At 42.9% G+C, this 23,445-nt stretch overlaps 1 protein-coding gene across 2 annotated transcripts in view; it reads right to left on the bottom strand.

Annotated features, from left to right (window-relative positions):
• Positions 1-294: 294 nt before the first annotated feature.
• The window catches only part of NUP188 (nucleoporin 188), a 29,295-nt gene continuing 6,144 nt past the window's right edge, over positions 295-23,445 (bottom strand). The window contains exons 10-44 of one of the 2 annotated variants that reach the window (XM_074923927.1): positions 22,546-22,660; positions 21,821-22,021; positions 21,049-21,138; positions 20,500-20,565; positions 19,851-19,970; positions 19,248-19,374; positions 18,972-19,127; positions 18,495-18,621; positions 17,771-17,858; positions 17,610-17,686; positions 17,331-17,445; positions 16,874-16,994; positions 16,568-16,634; positions 16,008-16,136; positions 14,668-14,801; positions 14,158-14,264; positions 13,148-13,354; positions 12,301-12,470; positions 11,902-11,971; positions 11,183-11,250; positions 10,372-10,567; positions 9,773-9,850; positions 9,343-9,428; positions 8,761-8,906; positions 7,417-7,598; positions 6,843-7,043; positions 6,073-6,165; positions 5,721-5,879; positions 4,795-4,932; positions 4,319-4,393; positions 3,361-3,570; positions 2,154-2,285; positions 1,945-2,015; positions 1,370-1,499; positions 295-1,154 (exon numbers count right to left, since the gene is read on the bottom strand). In XM_074923927.1, coding sequence (XP_074780028.1) covers positions 984-1,154; positions 1,370-1,499; positions 1,945-2,015; positions 2,154-2,285; positions 3,361-3,570; positions 4,319-4,393; positions 4,795-4,932; positions 5,721-5,879; positions 6,073-6,165; positions 6,843-7,043; positions 7,417-7,598; positions 8,761-8,906; positions 9,343-9,428; positions 9,773-9,850; positions 10,372-10,567; positions 11,183-11,250; positions 11,902-11,971; positions 12,301-12,470; positions 13,148-13,354; positions 14,158-14,264; positions 14,668-14,801; positions 16,008-16,136; positions 16,568-16,634; positions 16,874-16,994; positions 17,331-17,445; positions 17,610-17,686; positions 17,771-17,858; positions 18,495-18,621; positions 18,972-19,127; positions 19,248-19,374; positions 19,851-19,970; positions 20,500-20,565; positions 21,049-21,138; positions 21,821-22,021; positions 22,546-22,660 — 4,423 coding nt within the window. In that variant the 3' untranslated portion in view covers positions 295-983. Of the gene's footprint in view, positions 1,155-1,369; positions 1,500-1,944; positions 2,016-2,153; positions 2,286-3,360; positions 3,571-3,711; positions 3,894-4,318; positions 4,394-4,794; positions 4,933-5,720; positions 5,880-6,072; positions 6,166-6,842; positions 7,044-7,416; positions 7,599-8,760; positions 8,907-9,342; positions 9,429-9,772; positions 9,851-10,371; positions 10,568-11,182; positions 11,251-11,901; positions 11,972-12,300; positions 12,471-13,147; positions 13,355-14,157; positions 14,265-14,667; positions 14,802-16,007; positions 16,137-16,567; positions 16,635-16,873; positions 16,995-17,330; positions 17,446-17,609; positions 17,687-17,770; positions 17,859-18,494; positions 18,622-18,971; positions 19,128-19,247; positions 19,375-19,850; positions 19,971-20,499; positions 20,566-21,048; positions 21,139-21,820; positions 22,022-22,545; positions 22,661-23,445 lie in introns of those variants that run through there. The other variant, XR_012634931.1, reaches the window with a different exon arrangement.

The raw sequence follows: 23,445 nt of genomic DNA on the forward strand, positions 1-23,445 counted from the left end.
GAGTAATCCATGCACGTGGGCCACACCATCGTGTGCAGAAGAGTCATTCCTGAGGAGTATTTTATAGTGATGCTCGTTTAAAACCTCCTACGAGTTCCCCAACGTGAGAGTAAGAAAGGGAGTGGGTGTGGGAAAGCCAAGGGAATTGGCTTTGATGATCATCGCCTCAAACGGTATCTAGATTGTCACTCCCAAGCCACAGCTCCCACCACTGCCAGCTGGGGCTTCAGCAGATGCAGAATCGGTGCTGCAGGCTGCTACATCCAATACAAAACCACGAATCCAGCTGCTGTCTATAAAGGTTTTAATATCAGTATAAATAGGGCACAGTTACAAAAAACTGCAAGACTGGAGCAATGGAACTTTGACTTAAAAACCTTGAGTGAGGCCTTGCTCTTCAGAAACACACACAACACACAGACTGCAGGGTGAAGGGAAGGCATGAGCACACATACACCATCTTGCCTGGAACCATTCAGTACAAAAATAGCAGTAGAAAGATGGTCTCTGAATTGCTGGCTGATCCCTTGGTTGTGCCTTAAATGGACTCTGACTGCGAGGGAGAGGCAGATTGCACCTTGTGTTAAGAGCAGAGTTAATGCCCAGTGGAAAGTTTGTCTCCTCTCTCCATCCAGCCACAGCTTCCCCAGCTGAGGTACAAGCTATAAAAATAAAGGTTTTGACTGTTGAGCGCTTGTACCCAGCCAGGATGCTCTGGCAGATGGAGCGGGTGGGCTGTCCCCGCGGGCTGGTCGCTGAGGAGCCGCTCTCACCCTTCCTTACATTCACTCTGCTACTGGGTTGCACGAGTTCAACGGGATCTCGCTGCTGCTCTGACAGGTGGGTTCACACCACTGCCCACCCCAGGCCTCCCTCCCTTTCCCAGTCCTTGTTGCAAGCTCTGCCAAAGGTGATGCCTTCTGCGGTGGACGTGAGTCGTTCTGGTGCACGTCGTGAAGAGGGAGGCAGGGGCAGGACAGGATCTATCTCTGCACGTGCCGGACAAAGGCCTGCACGAGCTGAAACAAAGGCTCCTGCCCCTCGGGACCCAGCTTGGAGGCCGACTTTCCTTGAGGAGAGGGAAGAACCCCGCTGGCAGGTGAAGAGGGGCCACCACGGCGGAAGTAACGAGACAGGCTGGAGAGCAGTGTACTCTGCAATGGGGGGCAGGTAACGGGTGAGCTTCTTTCAAACACGTGCCCCTCTCCCTCCCCACACAAGGCGCTGGTGGCAGAGGAACAGGCGCCAGTACCTGCAGCCCACGGCTGTTGATTCATGCTGGGGAATGGGCTCTATGGGCAGCCAAAGGCAAATGACCTTCTCCCACAAGACACATTTACAGCGAGAAAGGATGGTACAAGCTGCTTACCAGCTCAGAGCTGAGCTCCTGTTTCATCCGCTGCTTATCACGGGGGTGCACAGCTGGGTCTCTCAAGTACCGAACGGCCTGGGAGATGAGCAGGTAGAAACAGTTCTCCATTGTAAACATGAGCAGAGACCTGTGCAAAGAAACACACATCAGCAGGAGCCAAAAAGGTCAGCACACTCTAGTTTCAAGGTCAGATACTCTTAGAGAGATGTCACACACACGGTACATAAGAGGAAACGCTGTGACAGTTCTCTTTCTGCTCAAGCAGCAATACTCAAAAGCTATGGTCTGCACAGCAGACATTCCTGTTGGCCATTAGGGGAGTCTGATTTAAATGTACTGATAAATAAGTGTCAAACAACTCTCTACACTGCATCTTAGGATGGGATGGTTTCATACACCCTCCCCCCCAAAAATCCCTGCTTGCTTTGGAGAACTGATGGACTATCTGAACTCCCTGGATTCAGCGGGAGCAGTTCTGAAGCTACATGAATGCCTGCAAACCTCAGTTCTGATCTGAGGAGCATTTGGTTCTGCTCCTTGGCCAGGACTAAATCAAAAAGCTACAAACTTACTTGAGGGTTTTGGTTCCCTCTTGCATATTCAGCCCTGCAGCCTGAGGGAAAGGTTCCTTCCTCTTATCCAGCTGAGAGGGGAAAAGACAGGCATTAGAGACAGGAGATACAAACAAGGAAATACTCCTACTCTTCAAAATATCAGTTGAATGAGTGCTCTGAGATCACTGCAACTGCTGTGCTCTCTCAAACAGAGAAGTGGCTAGTACCTCTCCCAACATGTTAAGGGCCACGTTGACTGTGGCAAGGAGGGTCCCAAAGGAAGGTGCGACGTCTGAATCAAAGGCTGGTGTGGTGAAACTCAAAACAAAGAGCACGTTGTACTCGGCAAGGTCCAGCGACTGTGGAGAAACGGAAAGAGGAGTGAGTGATCTCTGAGGCCATGAGTATGCCGTTGTCATAGTAACAGGGATGCCTAGTCCCTGTATCACACTTTTTGCATGGAGAACTAGAAGCATGAGATCATTTCCCAAATCTCAGGTACACAGATGGAGCAGTGGAGAGCGTTCTGTACAGCACTGCACACTCAGACCACATGAGGTTCCTCACATGAAGGAACCTTCTCCAGCTCCCAAGCCGTACAGCTTGCCACCAAGTGGCAAACTGAAGCAATAACTGTTTCCAGATTGTTTTCAAACACCCAGGCATATGAGGCACAGGAAAAGGAAGTTAACTACCCAAAAGTTAGCAGCACTGCCAGAAACAAGGGTTAAACCCTCCTTTTCTGCACTTGGAGACCAGCCACTACGTCACACCAACACAGGAGGGTAAAAGAGGATGTCTCTTCTGAAGAGTGGCATCCAGAGCACAGAATCACCGAATCATCTCAGCTGGAAAAGCCCTTGAAGCTCCTCCAGTCCAACCTTGAACCTCACCCTGACTGTTCCCAACTCCCCCAGATCCCTCAGCGCTGGGTCAACCCGACTCTTCAACCCCCCCAGGGATGGGGACTCCCCCCCTGCCCTGGGCAGCCCATTCCAACGCCCAACAGCCCCTTCTGCACAGAAATCCTTCCTCAGAGCCAGCCTGACCCTGCCCTGGGCAGCTTGAGGCCATTCCCTCTTGTCCTGGTGTTTGTTTCTTGGTTCAAGAGACTCATCCCCACCTCTCTGCAACCTCTTTTCAGGTAGTTCACAACCCTAGCTGGGTTATTAGTCTGCTCCAGGAAGGTTATAGGTACAGTGCTGTGCAGATCACACAACAGCTCAGCCAAGCCTTCCTCCCACAGCGATAAGTGCCTAAGGGGAGCTCCTTGTGTCCTGCCTTCCTGCCTTGTGCAGCAGGACAGCAGGCAAAGGCATGGCAGGGTCATCATCTCAAGCAGGACAGACTGTGCCCCCCTACACAGACCCAGAACATCACCTGAAATGCTGGAAAGCACCCCTTCAAGGAGCAGCATCCCTCCTCTTTCTCTACCTGATCAAGAAGGATCTGGCAGACATCAGGGGTGAAATGGCGCAGTGCAGCAAGAGATTTGCTGAGGATTTTCAAGAGGCTGTACTGCACCGTAAGCAGTGCTTTCTGCTCTGCTGCCTCTGACTCAGGACTGGGATGTTTGGAGGAGGCTTGGGGATTACGCTGCACTCGTGGAGTCACGCTTGATGGAAGGGAATCACCATTTTTTGTCTGTGGAGAAAGGAAAAAAAAAAAAAAAAGTCTTGAATATGGATATGATCATTTTGCACTGAGATGGGTATTTTGAGGGGAAAAAAAAAATTATGCTATGAACAAAAGGAACAAGGAAATAAGGCACCCAAAGTCTGTCACCTGCTAGAAGCATGAGAATCTACACTTAGTGTGCATCGGGGGAGGCACTGCATTGCAGGGAGGCAGCTGCAGAGGCTGTTTAGATTCCACATTCCGTAAGAAGAATCTCTAATCAACACACCAAGCCTTAGCCATGCTGAAGTAACACATCAGTGGCAATGCATCGTCTCCACTTCATGAATCTAAGGATTCCCCAAGAACAAGAGCACTCTCTCAAACAAATTAAATCAGATCAAGGACACCAGGTCAAAAGTGGCTTAATTAATGGCACTACAGAGTACTACAGTGATGCAGCCTTCTTGCTGCAGCATAAGCAGCTATAAAATCACAACAGCACCGTTCAAACACAGGCTGCTGTTTCTCTAGGACTGGCTCTACACAGCCTAGAGTTTTTAAGAGTCCAGACTACTCTTTAAACATTTTTTTTTGCTGTGGAGAAATGCAAATCCTAACTATCGACGATTGTCACTAATCACCACTAGGATTACTGACAATCAATTCAATATCCAGGAGCCTGGAGATTGAATAGTATTTGCCTTTTAGCAGAGAGCACGGGCATGCAACACTCCTAACTGGCAGCTCGGCGTGCAGTCCCCATCCTCCTCACCTGCAGGTAGTGCTGGAGCATTTTGCGGCTGTGCAGGAGGGAGGTACAGGCCTGACACAGGTAACACAGGTTCACCTGAAATAAATAAGGCGAGGGAGAAATCTCTTAAAAACTCAAAACCCATCTATTCACTGCCATCGGTGGAAGCGAGAAAATTCAGTTAGAACTGTGATCGTAAAGGATCAGTGCAGTCTCTTGATTTCTCAGTACTTTCTTGGAGTCACCTGGCAGTGAGAACTAAGACGTTGAATTCCCCAAACTGAACTCCAAAGTATCATCTCTCTGTTCCCAATAGTTATCTTTCATCACTCAATTCAGACAAGGTACTGACCAAACAGACATTTAAATGACCTCAACAGCAGTTTCTATTAAAAGAGCAGTAATAGAAAGGTAATATAGTGCCATTTTCTCTTAACACATCCAAATCCCTGTGGCCCAAGTCAATGTATTATCTACAGCAATATCCTGATTCCTACCTGTATGTCCCTCATAAGCTGTGGCAGGTGGAAATGCCACTCCTTTGTGAAATTTGAGAGCTGAAGAATGAAGCCAACAGTGTGATCAGCCTCTTCTAGACAGGCCAAGCTCTGTACTGTCCGTACTGCATTCAGACACTGGAAAGCAAAGGGAAGTAAATCAGCACAAGGACAGTTAAATCATAAAAAGCCCATTCCCTTCTCTAGAAGAAAAAGTTGAAGATGCAGAGGACCTGCCCTTAGCGACAGAAAGTCCATTCACAAACGCAGCCACACAGCACATGGATCAGACCCAGAGCACTTTATATTCCTAGTCAGAGGTCACTGCATTTTGTGAACCGTGCTGCCACACGAGCAGGCAGCAGTTTGTCTGGGGAACAGGCTCCTCAACAGGTAATTCAGCACCTACGTACAAACAGGACCCTTCAGCACGTCTGCACTGACACAATCCAGCCAGTACAGGTATTTCAGTACTGCAGGACTTGAGAGCTTGCTGACCCCAGTGGTGACTGAACCCTGACCACAGCATTTTCATTACCTGAGCAAGGCTGAGCTGAAGCCACCCCCAAGAACAGCTCTCATACTTTCCTTTCCGGAACAGCCAGCCACAAAGTTCCTGTCAAACTCTCACTTTTGCTACTGTGTTGAATAAGCACATTAAACACCTGTAGCAAAGTTATAACCCCAGGAGTGAACAGGAAGAACAGATGGTGACTGCCCAGCTCTAATAAGTGTCGTAACAATCATCCCTGCCTGACCACATGGCTTGTGTATTCTGTCCTCCTTCTGCCACTCTTGAATTATTTCCACTGTGAATCTTTCTGAGGCAGGAGCCTCTTGTCAAAGCTTCTGCACTTTGACGTGTTTCCACTGCTCCCGCAACACAGAAGCCAAGCAAACCATCACAAAGGAAGTATGTGACACACCTGAAGAATCCTCTCTTGATGGACCCCCACAAAGTCCAGTGCTTCTGTCAGGAAGTTGTATCTAAGTGTTTTAAGAAGGCGTTCCATCAACGACATGGAGAGACGATAGACCCCAGGCCAAGAGGGGACATCCAGAGACTTTCGAGAGGAAGCAGATGTCTGAAGAAATCAGATACAAAAATAAATGACTTATTGCCACTGCTGCCCAGCGTGGCACACGCCACAAACCCTCCACACCATTCTGGAAGCCACCAGTCTGTAGGGGTGGCTGCTCCCACCACAGCCTGCAAGTCAGGGCAGGGCAGGGCAAGGTCTCCGGGCACCCTCCCACAGCAGAAGAGGGAGCACCCACCTGAATGGCTCCGTTAGTGCTGAGCTGGTACACGCTGAGGAGGGGCAGGCAGACACTCTGCGTGACACCAGCTCCGGCCACTGCTGCTGCTCCCTGCGAGGCACAGAGCCAACTGCTGTTAAAATCTGCATGTGCGTCTGCTCTCTGAGACTAAAGAGACTTATTTTGCATTATATTTCTGTCCTCTGCACTGTCACCACCCTTTTAGAGAACTTTCATCTACACACACTTCCATGTTGCTAAAAATTCAGTATCAAGAAAAGCAACGCTGTTCTTCCAGTAACATCTAACCTGCATAACTGCACTATGAATTTCATTTTGATATCACCTAGTTTGGTGCATAGATAATCTTCGAAAAGGGCTGGCTTGGGAATGACCTTGCTTTCACCTAAAGCCTCACACAAGTTGAATTTTTAATAGATAAATGACACTTTATTGCAACTAATGAGAAAGCAGGTTCCAACACTTAATGCTGTTTTAACTAGAGGGGGGATAATTTGCATTGCAGAAGAACACATTCAGTAAAAGTGCCCACTCTGAATTACACATCTACTCTTGGCTGGCTCAGCTTTTCCATCCGAGACATCCCATTATCAAGAAGAACAGGGCAAACTAAGCGGAGTACATACAGGACCTACTGCTCGCCAGCCTCTAAAAAAACCCCTTTATCTACAGATCATTGTTCAGCTGCATCGCAGACAGAATAATGAGATATACTGTTCCTATTAAAAATGTATAGCTATATGCTCTCATTTCTCTGCATGTCTCACCTGTTGAGTCCTTGCTAAGGTCAGCAGTAAATGTAATGAGGCCTCTGTGAAGTGAAGGTTTTGTTTAACTCTCAGGCTGATCTCCAGAGCAGTAAAGATAGTAGGAAGCACGGGGACTTTCCTAGTAATCTGCAGCCAGTAGTCTCCATCTTCATCAACTTCACAGAGCTCTTTAGCCAGATGCAGACCCAGAACACACACCTGCAGTGACAAGGAAAGGAGAACGAGGTATAGGCTTGACATGGGTACTAAGAAAACCTTTAGAACATTTACTAAAGTTCAATCATTCTCAGAATCATAAATGAAGGCATCAGGTATCCCTCACATTACACTCCGCATGCTCGCTGGCTGTATTAGCAATCCTGACAACATTTTTTAGGACAGATCTGAGAGACAGCAACAACCAGTTTCTGACTGATGTGTGCCAAAGAGACATGGAGTAATTTGGAAACAGAAACTGTTGACATTTCCTTTGAAGGCAGCAGGCTGCAAGGGAAAGTTGTTCCAAACATACATGGAACTTTTGTCTTGAGAGAAGAAACATGGCTGCAAAGCAGATGAACAGGTCTTTTACCCCATCTCGCTGGTCTTTGTGTTTAACTCGGGAGGCATCATCTGTTTCCATGCTGTCCTTGTCATCTGTAGCATCTCCCAAGGTCAGGCTGTGTCGAGTCTGATCAAAGAGCGCAATGACCTCATCTTGGAGTGTTTCACACACACTCAGCACCAGCTGGGAGTACTGTGGGATCTCATTCACTGCGATACACACAGAACAGACAACAGTTAACAACAATCCTTGTACTTAGGTTTCCAGTTGAACTGATAACATCACAGGGCCACATTTCTTGGAGTTAATATTTACTCTATTTTCAGCTCAAAACCTACAAAACAGAATGTGAGAAACTGTGACTAAGGTAAATGATTAAGTCTAGAAAAATATAATAAGGGATTAGATGGTCATCTGAATAACAAAAACATGTAGTTTTACCAAGTTGTATAAACTCACAACCTCTCAAAGCACAAATCAAGCACTACTATGAACAGATTATTCCATAACTGTCCACTACAGTATTTCCTACCCATTTCTCCAGACTGCTGGTACTGGCCCATGCAAAATGGGTGAGTCTGTGTTCTGTGAGTCCATATAAACACTACATTCTTATCAAAAACCATTATAATAAATTGCACCACCTTTTACCAGCGTGACTGGAAACTCAAATTCAACAGTGAAGAAAAACCTTTAAAAACAACCCAACGTTTCACTTTCTATTTATTTTCCAAAATATATGGGCTTGCAGAGCCCAAGCAGTGGGACGAGGAATAGACAGAAAGATAAGCTGATACACTTCACAACACCACAGCTGCCTCTGTATGTGCTGTACAGAGAAATACTGCCAGATTCCACTGAGGGTCTTTGCATGCTACTGCAATGTAAGATGCCCCACAAGTGACAGGAGTAAGGACTGGTCTAGTTCTTCTGTTTTGTAACAAAATGTACCCCCAGAAGACTTCCTTGTGCTTGGGTCTTTTTTTTTATCCTAACTAAAAAGTCATGTCAGAAGCTAAGCTCTACGTGAAATGGCATTACTAGGGATCCCTCCCACACCTGCTGGGCTATTTTCAAAAAAAGATGGGAACCCTATCTTGTGTCTATCAAGTCAATCAAAGACAGAGGTTATTGTTGGGGAAGGAGAAAAGAAGGGAAGACATACACATACTGTGAACAACAAACCTCACCTCTTTTCAAAACTAGCTAAAACAAGAAAAAGGTGAAGAAGTCCCAGAGGTTGGTGACTATATCCAGCATCCTGTACTACTACTAACACCATATGCATTTTTATCTTGGGAACACTAGAGCATTAGGGTGTATTCAGCCATGGCAGCCCTGCTCTTGACGCTTGTACATGCACCACCTCACCTTTCATCTCCTTCATTTGCAGAACAGTGATAAGAGCTGAGAACACTTTGGCTTTGGTTTTCTCCATCATCTGCTGATCTGCCTGTAGTACTCCCTCCAGAATCTGCGTCAAGGAGTTTATGATTTTATCCACTGAACCCAACTCGCTGACAACAAAAAGGGAGAGCTCTTCAGATTAGACAAGATCCCTCAATAAATATATTGGCTTGACTGAGCTGTGAGGAACATATAACTTACGACCCGCACAAATAAAAGCATTTCTTCCAAGTAAAGTTTAAGTCACCACATGGATCTCACTAAAGACATTCCACGGTACAGTGAGAATGCAGGACTGACTATCACAAAAGCTTTTTTGATACACTTTTCACCAGCAAGCAGGAAACCAAACATCTCTTGCATTGCTACAAGAGATTTCAGCAACAGCCAACAGACATTTGCCATCCCAAAAGAGAATGCTATGATAAAGTTTCAGTTTCCTCCCCAAATCACTAAGGGAATCTCATTAGAGCAAAACACTTAAACATAATCTCCCAAGTTTTTATATTTAGCAGTGACTCGTAGTTATCCAAACGAAATACCTACCTCTTCCACTGTTTGAGCAGGATCAGAAGAAGGGTACATAGCATAGACCCCAGCTGCAGACAGGACACTGACATGGGAACTAGGAGCTAAGAAGAAATACTGCAAGTTACAGTTGCAATAGTGACATGGAAGAATATTTAAGAAATTCTCAGCCCAAGGACTGCCACCAAATGACCAGGTTTGTTCCTCAGCAGCTACCAGCATCGAGGGAACCCGCTCAGGGTCACTCAGTGATGACAAGAATGACACACACAAAAATCCAGATTTGTAAGAAGCTCATCAATTTAGGAAGAGAGACTTTGTTTCAGTGCAATTTCACAGGATCTAAAAAAAAACTATGATGGCAAGCAGCTGCAGAAACAGAACTCCCACAGTACAAAGATGATGAGCAATTGGGAAATTAAAAGAACTGACAGGAAGCACCACCTACCAAAACCTTGGTCCCATTTAGCACATCCAGAAACAACTGCTGATGAACTGCAGGATCAGTCAGATGCATTATATCTGCCTAAGAACCACAAATACAGAGATCAATCAAGCACAACAAAAGATGTACCTTCTTAGCAGTCTAACATCAGTCTACTGTTTTAATTTGTTGCTTTAAGAATTTGCCAAATTTCACAGCTGCTGAATGATGCAGTTTTACAGAAATCACTGAAGTATTACATTAATAGTTGACAAGAAGACAGCAATGACTAACTTCCCTAATGGTGCATCCCTGACTCACTTGACTCAGCAAAATCTCTTCAGGATTACAGAATTACTTAGAATCGCTGTAAAAATTATTTACTACCTCTCTCCTCTGCTCAGACAGACAGTATGCTCATTTTGGTCAAACAGCAAAACACCACCTACTCCAACCTCTTGTACCATGCTCATGCCAAATTGTGTTGTGAGCATATATATATTAAAATTGAAAGAAGAACCAGTGAATTCTTCATTAAAGTTTAGCTGGCCCTAAGAGGTTGATACTGTATTATTCAAAATGTTAATTTCAGATTATCATAAAAGATGAGAGGTAGCTCTTACATGGCTAGTAGAGATTATCAGCAGCATCCGCCAGGCTGAGATGAGCATTTGATATTCTGTCATGGAGGCACAGCTGCTACCCTCTGTCTCTGCCACGTGGTATGCCAGTAACTTCACATATTCTGACCAATAGGCAAAGCGCTTTTTGGAGGAGAAATTCTTCAGCGTGTCTTTCAGGGACTGATCCAGTGAGCCCCTGACCAAATCAAGAGGAGAAGTTATCTTCATTTATTCTTTGGTCAGAAAATATATTTCTTCTGAGATTCAGGTAGGAAAGCCAAGGACACAGCTTGCAAGTGAAGGTTATTCCACATATTAGACCTGTGCAGGGAATCCCACTTTTTGCATCAAATGTGAAGGAAAAACATGATCCCTGAAGAAAATCTATGATTTTTCTTTTAAGCAGAGATTTCAGTTAATCCTGACTTTTCACCATATTAAAGGACAGTTACATTTGGGAAAATAAAATGAGTGGGAGAAAACTACTAATGTTATTCAGCAACCACTACAGTAGGTGTACTTAGCTTAGTTTACAATTAGCTTTAATAAATACTGTATATTCTCATTCCAGGATACAAGGAAAATACTGATGTTTTCACCTACAGGCTGCAGAGAGACTGTAACACCTCTTTCTGCAATTGGTGATTACAAGAATCTCAAATGCATGTTTGTAATTTGTTTATAAATCACTGTTCCTCCCACATTTTCACAGGATTACATGTACTTTGTCCCTCAAAGCCTGCATAGTCTATCAAGATTTAACACATAATTAAAAAGCACAGGGATGAAGGAGAGACTAGCAAAGACTCACTTGACAACATAGTAGATCTCCAAACAGATGATTTTCATGATTAAGGCACAAGTATCCAAGACGCTGAGCTATAAAGGAAAAAAAAAAAAAAAAAGGCAAAATCTGAGCACCTAGCTCCGCAGGGTAAGTAGAATTCTGATTTATCCCTACCCATCCACTTGCAGTGGCTGATAATCCAGTTTTGCAGGAGACTTGTTTCTCCCAGAACAGCAATAGTTATGTTGTTTGACCACAGACTGGTGATAATAAGGAAAGAATGCTGTGTCCAAAGGGGCACTCAGTGAGAGCACAGGACTTTCATAATGAAGGGGAAAACTCCCACAGAAAGGAATAATAACAAAAACCTCATAGATTCCTCTGTGAGAATAGTCAGCCTGAGCTATGCCTCAAAAAAAAAGTTTTTTCTGCCAAACAGCACATGACGTACAGCACAGATACACTACAGACAGCATGCCTTTCAAAGAGTGTTACCACAGATGCTAGGTAACATCTATCTTTGTTTCATACGTGAATAAAAAGCAGAGAATTTCAAAAGACTTTATGGCTGTAGAGTCTCTGCAAAGCCTGAAAACATTCACTTCATCTCCTGCCTGTGCTTAAACCACTTGACCATAATTCTTTTTAGAAAACTGCAAGCAGAGGGAAGAGCCACATACATAACTTAGAAACCTTGTCTGAGAAGTACATAACTACCTTCATTTTGTTTGGATGTAACTCACCTCTGATGATTCTGAAGGTGGAGGAAGGGTCCCAAAGAGGGGATTGGTTAAGTTTTCCCAAAACTTTGGCCTAAAAGATACATACAGAAGTAGTATCAGTTAACTCCCTCACATCACATGCCTAGCAGCATTCTGACTGTTCCAAACTTTATAGAAAATATGTTTTGGTAAATACAAGCTTTGTATATCTTTAAGAAATATATTTGCCTCTGAATATCCACAGGGGCTTCTCATCTTCTTTTCTGAGAGACTCAAGTTCAAAGCCCACACACTGTGTACCCTTACCAGAGCACACAATGACTAAGATGCAAATGTCCCCCAAAAAGTCTTGATGAATCAAAGAAAAAGTGTTTTGGAAAAACAGGAAAGAAAATGCATTGTAGAAAAACAACAACTCACTTTGTCCTCAGAACTAGCATGGCGCTATCCCGACGGTCCTGCCACAGAGCATGCAGGAAGGCAATGGCAGCCCGGTGCAAGAGGGGAGGGCACCAGTACCTGTCCTGTTGTTTGGAGTCTATCAGCTCTAAGACTACTTGGAGGCAACTCCACTCCCCTAAGCTGAATTCCTAAAGCAAAAAAGGATACGAGAGAGGTTACGTTGCCACAGAACCACTATGTAGGCACCTATTAAAGCAGAATGTGCTTGATTCAACTTGAACAATACAAAGAGAAATAATTATTGAGTACATGATGCTGTCATATATTTTGTATATGACTACAAGGAATGCAGTCATAACATAGGAGAGGAAAAAAATATTTTTAGGGGAATAAAAAATGAGCTAAGCTAAGACTTAATGAGACCAAGTGCCTTCAAAAGGTCCCAACCCAAGAAGACCTTGAACTGCAAAGCACCAGAGTGGGTATTCTGGAAAACCGATAGTAGCTATTGTATATCAATCTTCAACTCTCTCACTTAATTTCAACAATCTCAACTCTCTCTCTGATGAGGCCACCATCAGAGTCAAGAGAAGAGGCCACAGGAATCTCTGGTCTGACCCAGTAGATGTTCTTAGTTAACTCACTATCTGCCTCAAAATACTGGGGAAAGCTTCTCTTTGGTTATAGGGAAAAGTGGAACAGGATAGCAGCACATCTATTCACTGCAAGCACAAGCTGCATTTATCTTTACATTAAGCACATCAGATTCCATGTAAGAACTATCAATTTTAGAGACTAGTGCCATAAGACTGCTATGAATGCTACAATAAAAGACTAGTGTTTGGGCATGTATCTGCTATTCTACCTTCGACCCATCACTGCCATCCTTCACTTCCAAGTTCAGGAACAGCTCAATGAGCCCAGGTTGTGTCTCCACCGCAACTGTGAGGAACTCCAGTATCATGACCTTAATACGCATGTCCTCGATCTTGCTCTGCAGGCGGGTGAGGAAGGCATCACGGATGGCAGCAGCATCACTGCCAAGGCAGGCATAAACAGACATGGGAGCAACCTGCAAAAGGAAAGAAACATCAGAAGAAAAATAACCAAACTACAGAACGCTTCTTGTCTATATAAAAGTTGATTTGCCTTTTAAATGGAAACTCCAAAATATCTGATACTGAATCTATGAATGTATGTGAGGGAACTCAAAAGTAAGTTGCTGTCGTTAAGCAGGAAGAAACCTGCAAAATGATCGAAATTTTCCTCTTTGGCAATTCTGCTCTATCCCTCACCTGTTTCTCAAGGGTTATGACAAAACTGAAAAGGACAAAGAAAATCAGTTTTGGAATAATGTTTCTTCAAATAAAGAAACTCAGAGCTGGATTTATATGCTTTAATAAAACTGCAAATACATTCTCAGGAATTCAGTAGCTAAAAAGAGTAAATCTAAAAGGCAAAGTTGAAAGCTCACAATAAAAACTTAAACAGGTTCCACTTCTCTCAGTAAGATTTTAAAGTTTAAGTTAAGAAGGTGTAGGAATTGTATTTACGAGCGTGACTTGGGAAAGTTGCTGAAAAAAGCAGAAAGAGGTCAACTGGAGGTGCAAACACTTTGCAGAAAACACCCCACTCGTGTGAAGCCGCTCAGTGAGATCCTAAGCGACTTCTGAAACAGCAGAAGATGACACTAAAAAAACTAAAGGACCCTTTATGTGATTTTTAATGTGCTCTACCTTACGGCTTTCAGTCCACACTGCCTTCACCAGACTTGCATTAAGCTCCCTGATACAAAAAAGCCTGAAGAAATTGTCTTTAAAGACTTTTAGTGGTGGAATCAGTCACAAGGGGAGAGGCAAAGGAGTCTCATCTTACCGTAGCCAGTCGTTTGAGTAACTGGATGGCCAGGCGTGGAAGTGCAGGGTCATGCTTGTGGTAGATATATTTGGCCAAGACCGCAATAAGGTTGTTTCCATGAGCACCTGGAGAGAACACAATTAAAATCAGAGAAGAAACCACAATAAGATATAACTATTTCCCAAATAATCATTTCCACAACAGAAGGTGAGAATTAGGTCACTCTCCCAAAAGAATAAGACATTGGCCCATCCAGAAGTACTAACGGCAGCTGATTTACTACATTCTGTAATTACACCTAATTTATTACAAAGCAGCAAACAACAAGCCATGTTTGCTTAATACTTTAGAAGCTGTCACAGAGGTGAAGAATGTCTTAGAAGAGGGAGAATAGACCTTCTCCCATCACTAGAAACCACTTCTTGGAACCTTGAAATCTTAACTACTGTTTGTAATGAGACACACACTGACTATTTGCCAATAACAAAAGCAGAGCTACCCAGGCTCCCCCCATGGAGAAATACATACCGTGCTGAGTAAGTGCCTGTTCTAATGGAGATACTACACTAGAGGGGGGCTTCAACCGGATGACATTATTGGTAACCGAGAATGCCAGCTTCACTGTTTGGATCAGCAGTTGACCTTGGCCTTGTGACTCATCACTGTGTTTCCAAAAAGAAACCAAAGTAAGTAATGATGTTTGTTGACAACCGACATTTATTATTTGTGCAACATTCAAAGAGGAAATTCTATACTCTGTCAATTGGGAGTTATAAGGCATTTATACTCAGACTGTCATGTCACCACATACAATCTGCTGAAATACAAACCCTCACATATCCACAAGAAAATACTGTCTACCTAGCCCTGAGTTTTCAGCATCAAACAAAAGAAAAAGAGCCCAACAGCCTACTGTCACTTTTTTCCCCTCTTTGGGATACAGAGATTTAAAATGTATTAAGACAGAGGGAGAAACATTTACAGAATCAATCTCACAGAAAATTATAGTGAACCAAAACTGGATGAAGATAAAACTGTCTCCAAGTCTGGTTTTTTTCCCTAGGATTTTCCTTTATCAGATAAACATTCTGGAGAGACATTAAAGCCAAAAAGACTTCTCAAATAGGTCTCACTTTCTCCTCAACAAGTCTGGATTCCCTTCCAGACTTGTTTTGAAAGAAGAAAATGACAGACTTTATCAGAAACAACATGCTAGCAAGTTTGGCTGGCTATGTGTCAAATAAATTGGCCAGGAGAAGAGAACAGAGGATGGAGAGAGATTCAACCACAGCTAAAGCAAAAGATTCAAGCTTTCAGAAAGCCACGCAAGGAAGTTAAAGTACTCAACACTGAAAGTATCTTCAGTACTTCCAGAGTACTTCAAGCTGCCTTCAGAACCATCCTGAATAAACTGATCAACCCTAGCACTTCCAAAATTACAGCTCAAGCTTTATTACAATTTATTCATGGGCATAGCTTGACTTGAACTCTGGTATTACCTGAAGACACAGAACTTCTAACCTTGGCTCTAATCCTCTTGCTTCTAATTCAGTCATTCAATCTTACAAAATTGAGTTCAAGTAAATTCTTTATAAAAAAATGTAACTGCTAGCAAACATTAAACAATTGAGCACATTTACACCCACCAGCATACTCCAAATGTCATTTAGAAAGAGAAAACTAAAACAACTGCATGAAATGGAGTGCACAGCAAAGACTACGTACAGACCTGGAACAAACAAGGCTTGTTCCTCCAGAGCGTACAAGGCAGGCTGCCACGGCCAGCCGCTACGCTGATCCCCCATTAAATGCAATCAAGTCAAAGCTACATTTCAAATATCATCTGCTTCTTTCCCCACACCACTCACCTACTAAGCTGGGAGGCCATTACCATATCAATAGTGTCCACACCAATTCCCATGATGTTAATGACAGCTTGCCCTGCCTCGGTGTTGGCCAGGCTGAAGATGCACAGGGACTGCAGGCTGGGGGCATTGCTGTGAGACACAAACCACACAGGACTTCATCACTAGGAGCACTTGCAGTATTTTGCCACGTAGCACTTAGAAAACTACCACAAAGTAACCTCTTAACTTCCACACCCCCACTGACCCTACTTTATTCTCCCTTCTGCTTTCTTCAGAGTGAATACACCAAATAAGAAAATGGATGGCAGTCTGTCCCAGGAAATCTATTTACTGTTTTCCCTTTCTTCACCAGGTATTCTAGAAACCAATATGGTTTGCTCTGTCCCTCATCTTTTTTACCCTTCCTGTACTCAGTAACACAGAAAAGAGCTGAAACCAGCACTACACAACTATGCCAGTTCACTCCTCATCATCTGCATTCAAAAACTGAAACAAAATCATAGTAACTCCTGCACTGTAAGCCAGGCTAGCACAGATCTGAAATCCATCACGTGTCTTACCTACTGCGAGGATCCATTTCAGGGCATAAATTCAGTATAGCATGGATCAACTGCAGAATTAGGCATCCTAAAACAGAAATGAAATGGACTACTCAGTTTTTGGGAAGATCTGTTGCCTAGTTCCTACTATTTTCAAAAAAATCACACCATCTAGCAATACTGGTAGACGTACAAAGCAAATGCCAAATGACTGCTAGTAAAGGTATGATAAAAAAGGTAGAAAAATTCACACACACTGTCTGAGAAGACAAGTGATCCCTTTTATCCCCTCCCTCCTCCTTCTTCTTCCCCCTTCAACATCCTTACCGATTTTTTCTCTCACTCCATGAGAGTTATAACGCCATTTGTGGTAATTTGGTAACATCTCCTTCAGGACAAACACAATGCAGGGCACAAGGCCTTGGCTCTGGGTGCTACCAAGTTGTCCCTAGGAGAAACAGAAATGCTATTGTCCCCCTTCTGGTTAAAAGGACAAGAAACTGTTTTCAGGAAGATATGACATATGTCTTTAAAGTGCAAGAAAACTATCAAGCACAGGGATACAGATTTCATGGAGTGACTTCTATTCCTTTGCAGAGCAGATGAATCAAAACTTTTTTTTTTTTTTTTTAAGACTACAGAGAAAGCCCAAGCAGTAGCACAGTGTCAACCAATGATTACTCATAGAGACCTGCTGCACAGGAGATGGATCTCAGACACCGCTGTATTTCACTTTCCTATTGTAACAGCTGATTCACATGCAGACCATTCCAGAAGCACTCACCCGGACAAGAGTTGTTACCAGGTTCAGGAAGGAGATGGTAACACTGTACTCGCCCTGAGGCTGCTCTATGCTCATCAGGAGGTTTCCATAGCCCCCAGCATTCATTCCCTCTGCACTGTGAAATTAGCAAGAGGGTTTATTAGAGCAGGATTCTGACATGAATGAGAGACGTCAAATACATAGATTTCATACTGGGAAAAAGTTCTTATGACATGTTATGAATAGGTGAGGCCAAAAAAACCCAAAACCAAAAACAAGGAGGGAAGGGATCATGAATACCTAATCATGTGATTCATACTGGACACTGGATTGGCAACAAATGGTAAGAACCCTGTATGGTGAAGGTCAGTCCAAACCTGCAAGAGAAAGAGTACAGATATTTCCTCTCATTCACATATACCTGTCCACTAGTTCTCAAACCCAGAAGGTCATTTCCTCACCTTGGCTGGCATCCGAGCAGCCAGTACTGTCAAACAGTTGACACAAGAAGCAATAACATCCACAGGGGGAGAGATTACAGTTGTTAGCCTACAAAAGATAAATAGTAGGCATAAAATGCAGACACCTGTGGTCTAGCCTATATACTGTTTGTTTAATCAAAGAGGCTTCTCTCTCACTGAAATACACAAGTATAAAATCTAAGCAGGTAAATACAGACACCGGAGCCTGCACTTTCAGTCTAGACTTGCCACCTCCCCCTCACACCTGAGTCAGATCAATTTACTGCAAGAGGCAACGCTGGCAAGACAGCAGACTGTCATAGCAAACAATAATTATGCAGCAGAACATCAATTCCCAGGCAGTTAACACTGAGAGGAGAGTTAATAAGTACAACTGTTTTAACACCTGGAAGCTACAGCTCTAATGATATGTATTACTCCCCTTTCACGTAAATACAGTTACCAATAAAAATGCCTGTAAATGGATAAAACTGCACAATATTCAGGAATTAAGTGGAAGAGGGGATGTTCTGCTGCATCAAAGCATTCAACAGCATATAGCCAGAACAGTCTTGAGAACTGAATACCAGTCTTGGGGAGTTTAAGCACTGAGACGTGCTTCTGCAAAGCTCTTGGCGAAATGAGTAATTAGCCATTCTTTCAGCTCATTATCTCTTCTCAGGTACCTCTGCTGTTAGTGACTTCAGGCCAGTCAGTGATTTACCTCTGCAGGAGCATGTAGATTCGCGACGTGATTGGCAGAAGGCAATCTGCTATCGATACATCAGTGCTGATGACTTTATGAACCAGATCAATTATGGGCTTGACCCTCTGGCAATGCTGAATCACATCTGGGTAAAGAAAACAAACACTAGAATGCAAAGTCATACTTAAGCAGTGATCAAATCTGGAACAACGTATGTTAATCTTACCACACATCCCCATGATCATTCTCCATATCAAAAAAAATTTATCTATCTTGACTTCTCCCTTATCTAAAATTTATCTCATCTCAATACATGCTCTTAGCTTTTAGCAGTGAATTTTACAGTATTATAATAGTAATTTAAAAAATGATGTTTCTGGGAAAGTATTCCATGCTCTTTCAAAAGTATTCCAAGCTGTTCAATCCTACTAATAACCTCAAACAGATACCAATTAACAATTACTTATTCTCTTTCATACTCCCAGCCTATCTCACCTGCTGTCGATACGACATGGAGCAGCATCTCAATCTCACAGGTAAACAGTGTCCAGCTGCTGTAGGAATATTCCCATCGTACCAAATAAGCCCGATCATCCAGCATCACTTGGCCCACTGTTCCCTGAGGTATCCGCAGATTTGTTTGACCTAGTCCTAAAGATTGAAGAAGCAAGTGAAAAAAAGTCACAAATTTACCCACGAGTTAGAAGCCAGATAAAGAACTAAATTCCCCAAAGCATTTCAATATGAAAAGGTTAAGTGCTGTTTTCTTACCAAGAGGATAGAGGAGCTTTGGAGCCTGTCTTCGCCAAAGTGTGCCATCTTCATGAGAGATCACATCAGGAGGTTTATGCTTGTACAGTTCAATATAGAAGGACATTTTATCCAGGAAACTGTATACCTGCATACAGAGACAGCTTGAACAACACAGCCAAAGAGCCAGGTCTTCTTAAAAATTAATCAAACCAGGTCGTTTTCAGGAATAGGCAAGATTTCTTGACGTGTACAATATTCTTCTAACATGTCAGTCCTACCAAAACATTGTTAGACAGTCCACATGTCCAGACAAGTCTCATCTAACAAAACAGAAACTTCTTACAAGTAAAACACAACATGAAAGACTAGGCGGTACCTTAATCTTCAGCCATTAGAGTTTACAAGTTTTCTAAAAACTAGAAAACAATATCCTGCAACAGCACAAGAGTAAAAACGAGACCTTGTACACTGGTTTTGACAAGAGCTTAATGTCTGTTATCTAACATTGCAGCTGAGATAAGCACATATAATGGAAACAAAGAGCCACACAGCAGTATCACACTGCATGTTATACTTGATTTGAAATGAATCATGTCTTAAACACCAAGAGTGATCCTGTACCTTTTTTGCTGTAGACTTATCAGACACAAGGGCTTGGAGCAGCTGGAGGAGAGGAGTAAGAAGATGGGGGAACATTCCACACACACTGTCCAGGATAATACCCAGACCTGCAGTAGGTTCCTGTTGGTGGAAACAGAAAACAAATGTCTTATTACTAAAAGAAAACGGTAAAATGGTCTCAGTATAGCACAAGGATGCAGTTCCTTTTTTAAGTTGTACATTTAACATTAATCATGCACAGAAGTTATCACTCCAGTCCTTGTACAGACTAAAGCATGAGGCAGTGTGCAAGTATAAGGCAGGAAGTAAGACTATAATGCGTTACATATCATCCTAATTCTGTGACAACAAAAAAATAAGCATGATGCTTTTGCCAGCAGTTAGTTCAATCCTTGCAACCCCAGCCCTGGTTTAAACTATCACCTATATTAAAACTTGCTCCAGTATCCTTCAAGAGTAAAGCCAAGGCTGTACCTAAAAGGCAGGAAAGGGCAAAAAGTAAATCAAAGACAGATACACACGAACACTAGCTCCTCATGCCCATGGCCTAGAACTAACTAAATACAATCAGTCTGTTCCCTTCCTACAAGGGGATCTTCTACCAGGTTTCAGTTATAAGCAAGGTGGGTCAAAGGAGTTGCCAACACACCGTCTTCCAGAAGAGCTGAGGAATGCTGGAAGCTGCCAGAACTTCACATGCAGCATCAATTATATCCTTCAAAGGAAGAGAGGATGAAGAAGTTACTTTACACAGGGGGATTTCATCCCAACCAAGTCCTGCCACATCTTTGGACTTTTAAGTTTCCATGTTTACCAGTCAAGATGTAACTATTTCCTCTAGTCAGAACAGAAACACACACCCACCACAGCCAAACCCACAACACACCTTCTCAAACTTAGAAATGGAGCACGTATTATTTCTGTTGCTTTGGAAATGACACGTGAACAATTAAGTTTCAAATCCATAGGAATTCAAATGCCAGATATGCTCTTTCATTAATAATCAGTCTTGCAGAGGTGTTTACTAAGGTTGCATTGTGTAAACGCAGTAAGACAAAACAGCAAATCACTCTTTTAGATCTAAGTCACATAAAGTTTGCAGTCTCGAATGCAGGATTAAAATTTAACAAAAAGTAATTAGCACCAGCACAGGTTATTTTAAATTAGGTAACAGACACAATGAATCTTGGATGCTCACCTGCTGATTGCCCAATGTATGTAATTCCAGTGATGTCAGGACAAAGGAGAGAAGTCCATAAATACACATACAGGCTGTGCTGGCAGTACACTGGAAAGAAAGGATACGCAAGGCCATTACAGAACACAGTGTATCTGTACTCAGTCTGCTTTACAGACCAAGTAACTGCCTTCTTCATACAGCCTTGCTGCAGTCAGCAGAGGGGCAGCAAAACAGGAAGCACTCATTAGTTAAGCTCAACATTAACATGAAACATTTCACTGAAATAAGCAATCTTGCCACTACCATTATCATGAGAAAAGCCCTCCAAACATCAAAAAAAGAAGCACTAACTGTTCATAGAAATCAAAAGGATTTGCTTTCACTGGTTTCTGCCTACGAAGTAGCTTATTCTCTTACATGGCATTGTCTAATGAAAACATATACAGAGAATAGTGCAGAGTTAAATCATCTAATACTCAAGATCCACAATGGCAAGTACACTTATGGAGGCAAAACAGCAAATGCAACCTGTTCTGATCAAAAGAGATGCAGTTTCTCAACTTACAAAAGCTTTTTTTTATTCTTTGGGCATGAAAATCTCTTTCATTTCAACTTGATCTTCACTGAAGGAAGCCAAGATGACAAAACACACTTTACTGCATACTCTGCCTAAAACCAGATTTAGTTTGAAAGGACGCTGGTTTAAAATCATCTGCTTCCCATCATACCTTTACATCAGTAGCAGTTAAAAACCTTCAAGAATTTACATATACAATTACAAGAAACTCACATTCTTCCCCCCACTGCTCAGCGATCTCAGCAGCTTTGTCAGATACTGGAAAACATTCAGCTGGATAGCCGTGCTGCCCATTCTCCTGATAACGTTTGTTGACTCCTCTGGGTTTACAGTGTGACGGAGCAGAGCCCAGGCCAAAAGCACCAGAGCATGATGTGAGACATCCCCTAACTGCAGCAGCTGATTGTCCATCTCCTGTGCAAGGACAAGACAAAAGCAAAATAACCGAGAACTTCCAAAAGTTCATATTCAGCAAGCATATATCTGATTGTGTCTTTTTGCTACCAGTCATCTTTCCCTTGCAGATAATTACTGCAAACATGCAGCCGACCAAATTATACATTTGCAGCCTCAGTTTGTTTTTCTGCATGGTTTACAGACTTATAGTTGGTCCAACCTCAGACGTTCTCTGTCCTAAAAGCACTGACACTACCAATCTTTTGTTTCATTCCCTTCTGGAAACTTCACAATGCTCATTCCTTTGCACACAACTTTCTTTCTCTAAAGTCCCAGGAACACCAAGGAAATATAAGGGGGAGAGAGATTCATTTCATTCACATTTACCCCAGAATATTACATGGATGCTAGTTCCCACACTCAGTCAACAAACCCAAGGAACAGAAACTTACAGGCATAATCTTTAAACAGCACTGCCTGGATAATCACAGTAAGTTCTGTATTGTTAGGCCTGACAAGGGGTCACTCTGGCAGTGCTTTACCTGGTGGATGCGCTCGTTATTGGCCAACTTGTGCTCCTCTGTCCTGTCATCCAAAGCACGCTCGTGGAGGGAGTCAATTTCCATGCCTTCCACCAGAATAAGAGCACTAAAGTAGCTACGGGCAGGAAAAAAATAAGTAGGTCAAAAACTTTATCTAAGAATTCAGTTGGGTTTTTTTTTAAAGTTATAACTGGTCAAAAAATAACCTTTAGTTTGCTTTCATTCAGCCGTTCTTTGAAGCAATAAAAAAATTATATTAACAGCAGGCAATCCAAATTTTGTATTGAAATACTAGTATATGACAGATCACAATCTTCAGAACTACCATTGCTGGTTGAACAGACCAAAAAAAAAGGTCACTGAAATCTGAAGATAGCTTTTCCACCTTTGTAACTCTCTGCCACCTGTGAGGATTTTCATTCCCCCTGGCTGCAGCTCAAGATACATCCCATGCAGCAAAATTAAGACATTCCTGCCATTTTTATAAGCAGACCCACAGTAGCCTGAGCTGAGGCAGCACAGATAACGATACAGGCCAGAGTGTGCACAGCTCCAGGCAGGCAGCAGAAGGACTACCAGCACAGGACTGTAAATGCAGTGTCACTTCTCCACTAGACCATCTAAGAAGGAGTGGTATTGTGTTCTCATTGCCATTCTTATCAGGGGTGAGATTATATACTAAAACCAGTATATCTGGGTACCTCTCTACTTGCAATCACACCTTCATCTTGCCACAAACCTCCAGCGTGACCAGAAAAGCTATTCTGCCTTCATAACAATAAGCTGAGCTTGAAATAGCAGTGATTTTAAGAGGCAGCAGGAAGAACTAGAAATGCTTTTTTCCTGAGGAAAACAACTGCTTTTCTCTGTACTCACTTCACAAATATACACGATACTTAC

Source organism: Athene noctua, chromosome 20 (assembly GCF_965140245.1).
Source record: "Athene noctua chromosome 20, bAthNoc1.hap1.1, whole genome shotgun sequence".
Taxonomy (NCBI): Eukaryota; Metazoa; Chordata; class Aves; order Strigiformes; family Strigidae; genus Athene; species Athene noctua.